Here is a 10,245-nt window from a genome sequence, read left to right on the forward strand (position 1 = left end):
CCTAATTTTTAATTTCATGTCACAAATTTTTTCAATAAAAAGATTACATTAATTCAACTAATTGCATTTATAGAAAAAACTCGGCAATCTTATATAAATAAACCAAAATATTAATCAATGTTTGGGGTATTTAATATACATACATTTCTTTTTGATTCCAAATGGAAAAGGTATATCATTCATCAAGCAAAAAGCGTGCATAAATATCTACTTATTACCTGTTTTAGATATTTTTAAAAAACGATTAAATTTTAGTGACAAAAATAATACAAATGCAAAAAGGTTCAAAAAAATTTTATTTTACTTCTGTATATAACCAGAAAGCAAATCTTTTCAAGAATCCATATTTACTACTTGATTTATGAAAATAGAAATACTCGATTATAAATTTTATGATTACATTTATGAACAAAAGATATTTTGATATATTCTATTAACTTCATTTCGTATTGTTAAATTTTTTTCAGTTTTACTTTTCAGGAATAAACAATTCTAAATATTTTTAACAATGATCTCTCAAAACACTTCTGATTCTATATAAAAAATGTTTAATTATCAAATACAAATTTAATAGTAGACATTGCTAATACTGGGTTGATATGTAACAAAGACGATCTGCTGTTTTATAGTTTCGTACTTTCCATATATTTTTGAACATAATGTTTTTCTTTGGCAATTTTGTATAACTCATTCATTGAAGTTACTCCCGTGTTCTTTACCAAATTATAAAAAGTACCATTCACATTTTTAAGTAATGTATATGGCGTGTCAAATTCTTGTAGTTTTCCATTATCTAGAACCTAAAAGTTTGAAAGATGTAATTAAAATATATATTTATGTTTTACATTATAAGCATAAAAAACTTACCATGACTCTATCCGAATCAATAATTGTATTTAATCTGTGGGCTATTGTCAACACTGTACAAGATTTGAATTTTTCTCGAATTATTTTTTGTATGCAGGAATCAGTTCTTCATATAAAATATATAAAATATATTTATATCAGTATGAAAAAAATAGAAAGAAAAGATTTACTTGAAAATAACAAAGTAGAACTTGAGATAAAAATGCAAAGTATGATATAATAATGTATAGTACCGTGTTTCCCCGAAAATAAGACATCCGCAGAAAATGAGACCTAGCACAGATTTTGCTCAATTGCGAAATATAAGACCTCCCCCTGAAAGTAAGACCTAGCGAAGTTTTTTTTTAGTCGTAACGGTCATCGACAGATGGTTGAAAGTACAGCCACTGATTGGTCAGCAGACAATTACGACACACGGCATGATTTGCATAAGACTATGGCTTGGAAATCACAGATTTGCATAATGTTATCGCTGGTGATCGCTAATTGGTCGGCTGGGAATCACGCCACATCACATTTGCATAGTGCTACGGTTCAGTAAGCACTAATTGGTCATCGAGCTCGATATGGACACTATAAAAAGGTTAAGTTGAATGTGTCGCAAGGTGTTCTCTCGAACCTGTTTAGCGTATTGTTCAACAATAAATGTGAATTCGTCTTCATAGAAATATAAGACATCCCCCTGAAAATAAGACCTAGTGCATTTTTAGAGCAAAAATTAATATAAGACACTGTCTTATTTTCGGGGAAACAAGGTAGAGGTTTTTCCTGTAAAATGACTTACTGCATTTGAAACAAATTTGATTGAATTGAATTGATGGAAATTAATATGAGGAAATTTGGCCAAAACAATTGCCTTCAAGAACTCTCGATGGAAAACTTATTTGGATATAGATGTCTGATACTTTAGAGAATGGACTAAAATGAACGTGGAGAACTCGTTCATGACGCAGTAGCGCGCAAACCGCTACCAGTGTTTATTGGATTTAACAACTCAACTGCTGTTAAGAGCATATAAAATGTTGTTTTTCTTGCACACAGAATCTGTAAATGGACATCACTGGTACATCCAGCAAAGTATTGTATGAGAAATGTTACGTTTCACGCTGTATCTAGATCTCTACCATTACGATTATATGCTACCATTATTGTACTCTATTGTAAATAATTTACAGCAGTGACAAAATCCTATTATTTATTTATGATCCCTAACGAGAAAGTCAATCTGGTCAATAAGAGCAGACACATCTGCATCTTACACTAAGTGTAATGTTTTTTATCGCAATACATACAGAACACATATTTTTCATAGAACAATACGCAAAATGCGAGAAATTGTCCTAAAAGAGTCGAATTAAATCTGAATCTGTGCCATAGGTTTTAATGACTTTCTTTTGTGAATGTAATAAACCCATTGTCAGTACAGACTAAAGTATAAAATGAAATTGACTTTGTCTTGAAAGATACAACTATTTACACTACAACTAATGAAAGATAAATTTTAGTTCTTACTAATTCTTAAAAATAAATCTTAATCCTTACTAATCCTTAAAGATAAATCCTATAGGTATAATACTTTATCATGTAAAATACTTTATCTCAAGAAAGTATCTTACATGATTATACCTATAGAATTTATCTTTCATTTAATCCGCCAACAATAATATATTAAATTTCCGAATAGAGATAAACGATGTGTTTTTGAAAAAATATAAATTCGCCCGAGTAAATTACACTTACAAGAAATGGTACTCGTTCCATTCCACATAAAGGATTCGTAAGTAGTACGCTATATGTAAAGAATAATTTTCAACAGCAAACTGACAATGCGGAGAAAAGATTTTTAAAAGTTGAGTAAAGTACTTTTAAAACGCAGAATAATCTGGAACTGAAATAGATTAATAAATTATATTGTAAAGTCTGATATTAATTAATATCCATTTGAAAAATACTATAATATACGTTGATGCATAACAAACTGAATCACTTATTCAAGATCCCATTAGGAGAATATATCATTTTCATCAAATTGTCGCACGCTATATAGCCAGAGCAGAAAGAAATTCTCACTGTACTGATTTCGTAAAACCGTTTTCGTTGTCTTTCTGCTAATAAGAACATTATATTATCACAAAAACAGAAATTAATTGAGGCATTATCTACTGTTGAAATCTAAATATATATAACTCAAAGGTGACTGACTGACTGACATAGTGATCTATCAACGCACAGCCCAAACCACTGGACGGATCGGGCTGAAATTTGGCATGCAGGTAGATGTTATGACGTAGGCATCCGCTAAGAAAGGATTTTGATCAATTCTACCCACAAGGGGATAAAATAGCGGATGAAAATTTGTATGAAACTTTGTGAATTTTAAACCGATCGGGCTGAGACTTTGCATGCATAAAGATACGATGACGTAAGCATCTCCTAAGAAAGGATTTTGATAAATTCCACCCCTAAGGGGATAAAATAGGGGATGAAAGTTTGTATAAATCTTAGATTTTCGACTGATTGAACTGAAATTAAAGATTGGAGCTACTATGATGAAGACGTCCGCTTAAATAGGATTTTGATAAATTCAACCCCCATGGGGATAAAATAAGGGATGATTGAGGATGTAAATGTATTAGTTTGAACCTATCAGTACCTAATGGAACGAATAAAATAAGACGAACAAAATAATTTATAGTTTTAAATGTTGACAATAGATGGCGATAGTAGTATTTTAAAACGCGCTATCGTTGTGTTTCCACTGAGTTACATATACCCGATGATGAGTGGCCTAATATCTAATAGTATCTAATAGTACATACTATACCTAAATATTTCTAGCGGATTATATTTGACGATTTTGGCTGTTCTTTTCTTGGCATATTTTGGATTGCATTTGCTTTGTTTCGGTTTAGTAGTTTTTGTTATAGACTCTGCTTTGTATTTGGCATTTGTTTTGTTTTCGTTTGGTTTAAGTATAGATTTTATCGGTTAGACTTTTTTAAAATTTTGGCGGTTAGACTTTTTAAAATGGCTAAAGAAAATCTGAACGTTAATGGAGAAGTTGAAGAATGTTTTCTCATGGACAGTTTTATGTTGCTTGCTCACGAGTAAGTTCACCCAATAGCTTGATAGTTTTAGCGCCTAATGACAGATTAGTTAAGAATATTGTGTACAAAGAAGTTTTGTAGGCCCTAATTTTTTACACACGCTAAACAAAAGTAAGACCGCAAAAACTATACATAATTAATAATAATACTTCTTAACGCGAGCGAAGCCACGGGCAAAAGCTAGTATTAATATACAATTAAGAGAAAAAATATACTCAATAGACTTTTAATTAACGTGTAGTTTTTCATATATGTCAAGCTACGTTCTTCACCATCCAGCTATTTTATATTTATGTCTAAACAAATCTTGAATGAATGTAATTAGAAAAGCCTTCTTAGTGTTATAGCGTTTATTTATGTGATAAAATGCAAATTAAATTTCAATAAACTATTTTTCAGATTACAGAATTTAATTCATTCATAATCAGGAAAGTAAATCTCATGTAAAGCAATTGTTAAATTAGGTATTGTCTTCAGCTTCAGTACCGATAACATAACCCACAAATTTGTATAAATAGATAGCATGTAAGTTGTAGTGCTTGATGTTTAGAACATAATAAACTAATCAATTCTTTTTTCTTACTTTTACACACTTTTTTACGTACTCGATGATCGAATACCTTGTTCTCTGCATAGCTTAAACATCGATTTTATATGTCAGAAGTATAATGGTCTACAAATAAGAAAAATCTCAGAGAATTTGCACGCAGCATGCAAATAGAAATCGATGATAAATACAAGCATCACGAAAGAGACATGAACACGGAATCCTAGACATTTCTTGACAAGTCATCTACACCAAACAGAGATAACAAGAAACTTGAAACTAAATACATGCATTTGACAATTTACGTGGTATCTTCACACAGCAGAACACTGATGTAATTTAAACAGATTGCTTACTTACATATATGTTCAATATCACAAATGAAATCGACTATAAATTTGAATTTTGATACCTTTGTCTCTGGAATCATTCCGTGTCTATGAAAAAGTTTCATACAATAAATCGTTTGGCTGTAGATTATTGATAAACATATCGTGTATTTTGTTTCGATTGATTATAACTACAGAATTTATATTTCATTTAATCCGCCAACAATAATATATTAAATTTCCGAATACAGATAAACGATGTGTTTTTGACAAAATATAAATTCACCCGAGTGAACTACACTTAAAGAAATGGTACTCGTTCCATTCCACATAAAGGACATGTAAGTAGTAGGTTATATGTAAAAAATAATTTTTTAACAGCAAGCTGACAATGCTTGGAAAACATTAAAAAAGTTGAGTAAAGTACTTTTAGAACGAAGAATAATCTGGAACTGAAATAGATTAATAAATTATATTGTAAAGTCTAATATTAATTAATATCCATTTGAAAAATACTAGGGTTTCTGAAACGGGATTCCGGGATCCCGGGATCCCGGTTGTTTTTTTAACCCGGGAAATTTTTCTTATCCCTGGAAATCCCGCAAATTTCTTAAAAATTCACTTTTTTTCTTATTTTGTGTTAAGGTTGAGGAGTTTTGCAAATAGAAAGCATAAATTAACTCATTCACTGCCAGAATACATTTGTATTTATTAATTTTAAACCTACCTATTAGTTTTTTTAAATTTTTGCTCGTTATAGCATGTCACAAATGGTCAATNCGCTTATAGTCACCCTACTTTAAACCCTTGTCCTCCCGAGACGTCTATGAGAATGTCCCGGGAAATCGGACTCCAGCTGTGTTCAAGGTCACCCAGCTGTGTAAACAATGACTCATCGGTGTTACATTTCACAGACAGGCGAAACAAAGGAAAATAAAATTTAAAGCTTTTTCTTCAAAATAAACGCATTTCTTTCGTTTTTTTTCTGTTTTAAGTATTTTTTACGTTTAATTGAAATCTATATAAAAAATGTCAATGTCTTTAAGGAGATATTAATATTCAAATTTTTCAAACTGAGTTTAATTTTAACTAGCAATATAATGTTTCAATGAGTAATTTTCTTATTAATATACAAGTATGTACTATAGCTAAATTTAGTATATTAAACACCTAATATAAAATCGTTCAGATATCCTATAACAAACTAATCGGTTACTAAAATTGGCGATTACATAATTTTTTTATTATATAAAACACACAAATTTATTTTTACTTTTCACTATTTATCTGCGTTTTTAAAGAAGCGATGTTTTATTTCAATAAAATAGTAAAATCCTCCAATCATTTTACTTACTTCTTTTGTAAATCAGATATTAAATTTCCCAGATATCATAGTTTTATGTAAGTCCAAAAAAATGAATTTCCTATTCTGCGAACTCGCCGTTATTAGTCTCATCACCATATTACTAAACAACTCTAAATGCATGTGTTGAATTCTTCGTAATTTCTATTGTGTTTTGTTGGCAAGACTATAACTTGTCCATAAAATCACGCCGTTGTCAACAGCTGGACATCGTGAAGTATGAAGGAGTACTTATCAGGAATTGCAATTTGGCACAGAGTATTTAGTGCACAAATCATGCAAACATAAAAAAAACCAAATTTGTATTTATACAGGGGACCGAGAGCCGAATCAGAGTAAAATACAAAATGACGAAGTGTTTCTACAAACAGGCACTAGTACGAGATTTGGCCACGCATTGCTTGTTGGAAATTTCGAAATGTGAACTTTGCGAAATCGAATATTGAAAACGTGTGACACATGTTATGCGTGTATTCTTTTCACCTCATCTTTTCTCATGGTACAAAACGACAAGATCAACATCGTGACAATTCGGATACAAACATTTGCCTGCTTACTATAGCCAAGGATAGGCCCGTGACAATGTAACCCGTTGTAACCACGACAGCAACGAAGTTCGTCATAATCTACACCAGACGTTGAGTACCGCTGTAGGATTTTCCTCATCGGTTAGAGCTTATTTTTACAAAACGGTGCAGTGAGACTCCGAGACATAGTTTCATCCCAAAAATGGCTTTGCCGTTTTACTTCTTATTAGGTAAATAAACGGAGAAGTTGTTTAGCACAGAACTAGTAATTTTATGAAATTGTTATCGTCTCTGTCACCAAGCAGACATGCAAGCAAGTTAATGCTAGTCTTCAACCTAAGATGTGTGGACCGTGTTTTGAACAAATGTTGATTGACAACTTGTCACATTCTAAACTACAGCCCCTGACCTGAATGCGATTAGCGGAAATTTCAACTACTCCATCAAGCGGATAAATATAGATATCCTTCATATCAATATAATCGTCATCAGTGTCAAAAATACTAACTATCTAATTGCCAATCTACATTTTCATCAATAAAAAATACTTCATTATGATATGATTGAAAAATAGTGATACATAATTTAAACTCCCGATTTAAACTCTTAACATAGGAACAGTTTTATATAAAATAATCTGGTATTAATTAAACTAGCAATAATTACGACAAGTTGCAAACTGAAACAGAAACTTATTGTTACAATTTCTAAGAGTTTCAAACAACACTTAACAATTGCATTCACTACAAAAATCATATTATGCTCTAATTAATACTGCACTTAACACTAAATAATTTTTTTAATGTCTTGAATTCTTACTTTTTATCTACATTGGATGTTGCTTCGTCCATAACAAGAATTTTGTTCTGACGTAGTATGGTTCTGGCAAGACAAATTAACTGTCTTTCTCCTACGCTGAAATTTCGTCCTCCTTCTGTTAAATGTGTATCCAATCCCCCAGGCAACTTACTGATAACGTCTTTTAATTGAACCTTAAGTTGACATATATTTACAAATTAATACAATATTATTGAATTTAACGATTAAAACGAATTCAAAAGAAAAATGAAAGAGTATATTAAAATATTGATTTATTTGAAACCTCTTCTATGGCTTTCCACATCATTTCTTCTGAATATTCGTTAAAAGGATCAATATTTCTTCGAAGCGGACCGGTAAATAACATTGGATCCTGTAAAATATACATTATTCAGGAAAAGAAAAAATTGAAAAATACAATTTCTTTTTTTAAATTTATATTCATTACAATTAAAATGGTCATTCACATCAAATTTGTTATCTTAGTTATTATTCTAAAAGATTTGTGATTTCTATAGACAGAATAGGAATATTGTAAATATATTCTTAAATTTATTTTATTTAAACACTGCGTAAGTTTCAATTTCCATCAATTTAAAATCATTGTTTTTATCCTACAATCTTCATATATCCATTCAACTACAAACATGTCCAAACCCACAATTGAAAGGCGAGGACACAAAGGATGAGGTCCTGACATATATAGGAAAATCTGTCTGAAAATTTTGTTTGGTTTTTCTACCTGCCTTTTAAAACACTGTATGCTGACAACTTAACACAATAAATCATATAAAGAATATTATTACAGCAAGTAAATTAATATAAAATATGTTCATTAAATCAGTTACTATATACTTGAGGAATGATTGATATTTTACTACGTAGATCCCGAAGACCAATATCTTTAGTGTCAACTCCATCGATGGTTATCGTTCCTGTTGGTTCTCTCATGCGAAATAACGAAGCAATTATAGAACTTTTTCCAGCTCCTGTTCTTCCAACAATTCCTATCTGCAATTTATGAATGATACAAATTTTCTCAGACAGAAATTACTAGCAACTATTTTTGGATTCCGCAGGTAGTTTACCTTTTCTCCCGAGTTAATACGAAATCTTAAGTTCTTTAAAACCGTATTTTTATCATTAGAATATTGTAAAGAAACATTATCAAAATGAATTTCTCCTTTCTGTGGCCAATCTGAAGGAGGTTGTTTATCAGCAGTACTTTCGTACGATGCTTCTGATTTTAATTTGGTGTAGTTTAGTATGCGTTTTACCGAGTTCATCTGGAAAATTGACTTTGTGTTAAATACCACAATGAATAAAACTTATTTTATTAAAAATATATAATATACAGAGTTATATTAAATGTAAATAAAATGATAAAATTAATTTGAGAAATATTTTTGTATGAAGCGATTTTTTTATATTTTACTTACCTTCATTTTATACTACATTTGAAATGTTATAGAAAACATACTTCCGAAAAACTAAAATAATACCACTGAACGAAAGCCACCTCTATCTCAGAAAATTTCTTTTTATAAATTTGTGAAACTTAAAATAACTTTAGCGAGTTCAAATTTGATGGTGTTTTTTTGTGTTTTTGGATTAAATTAGATTAAAATAAACATCAAAGCTGTCGTTTTATATATCCAAATGTATTTTGTATTGTTAGCTAGTAGAAAAAATAAAGAAATTGCAGATTCAACAGTAGTTTCTTATGCAATGCAACATGATTTCAGAATAATAATTTAGTTTGTTGGCATCGATAAAATGCCACGTAAGCGAAAAACTATTCAATTAAACATTGCAAACAACTAAGTGTTTTCACATTTGGCTTATTTATCCGATTTGAGAAAACATACCTGAAATTGCATGTCAGATGAACTTCTAATAAGGGCTGGAAAATACAAAATCATTAATACTCCATAATTCATAACAATTCCAATTTGGCCTCCTGCATCATCTAAAATTGCAATTATGAAACAAAATTACCTATATTATAACGTATACACAATTAAATATATTTACTCACCTGAATTAACTGAAACACTGAAAATAATCACAGTAATAATTACATTTATAAAACAAATCATGTGACCATATACATAAAGAAATCGATATAAAGTCAAATAGATGAACCACGTTGCAGTGTGCTTATCCTGATACTCATTAAATGTAGATATAAATTTACTTTCAGCTTTAAATGCTCTGATCGTTGTTAGTCCATAAAGGGATATACTGAGATGAGAAAATACTGGACTTCTCCCTGTCAAAAAAAAATTTCTACATATAATTCAGTTATTTTAAAAAATCGTTATTGAATATAACATCTATTTATCTATTATATTTATGAAAGTACCTGCAAACTAATCCTAATATAAAAAATATAAAAGCAACATGGGAAGATTTTAAAACTAATACATATTAATTCTTAAAATGTTCGTTCCACTTAATTAATATAAATTAGAATATTTAATTTATAAAATCTTATATATATAATTTATGCATGCTTGCTTCAAATCTAAGTATATTTATTAATTTACGTATATTTTGAAGCTACTGATCACAATTTCATGTAACATAAACCTGAAACACAACATTATATTCATTATGCAAAAAAAAAATAATTTAATAAAAGAAATTTTTTAAAAATTTAGTCAGATCAAAAACAAAAAGAATT

The 10,245-nt window shown here is 29.8% G+C and overlaps 1 protein-coding gene across 1 annotated transcript in view; it reads right to left on the reverse strand.

Moving 5' to 3' along the window:
• Positions 1–519: 519 nt before the first annotated feature.
• The window catches only part of LOC111640312 (multidrug resistance-associated protein 4-like), a 92,167-nt gene continuing 82,441 nt past the window's right edge, over positions 520–10,245 (reverse strand). Inside the window, exons 27-34 of the mRNA XM_023386321.1 lie at positions 9,598–9,831; positions 9,428–9,528; positions 8,648–8,845; positions 8,415–8,570; positions 7,843–7,932; positions 7,560–7,732; positions 868–973; positions 520–800 (exon numbers count right to left, since the gene is read on the reverse strand). Of these exons, the coding sequence (XP_023242089.1) occupies positions 624–800; positions 868–973; positions 7,560–7,732; positions 7,843–7,932; positions 8,415–8,570; positions 8,648–8,845; positions 9,428–9,528; positions 9,598–9,831 (1,235 nt within the window). The 3' untranslated portion in view covers positions 520–623. The remainder of the gene's footprint in view (positions 801–867; positions 974–7,559; positions 7,733–7,842; positions 7,933–8,414; positions 8,571–8,647; positions 8,846–9,427; positions 9,529–9,597; positions 9,832–10,245) is intronic.

This window comes from Centruroides sculpturatus, unplaced genomic scaffold (genome assembly GCF_000671375.1).
Source record: "Centruroides sculpturatus isolate CEXI.00-Female unplaced genomic scaffold, Cexi_2.0 scaffold1340, whole genome shotgun sequence".
Taxonomy (NCBI): domain Eukaryota; kingdom Metazoa; phylum Arthropoda; class Arachnida; order Scorpiones; family Buthidae; genus Centruroides; species Centruroides sculpturatus.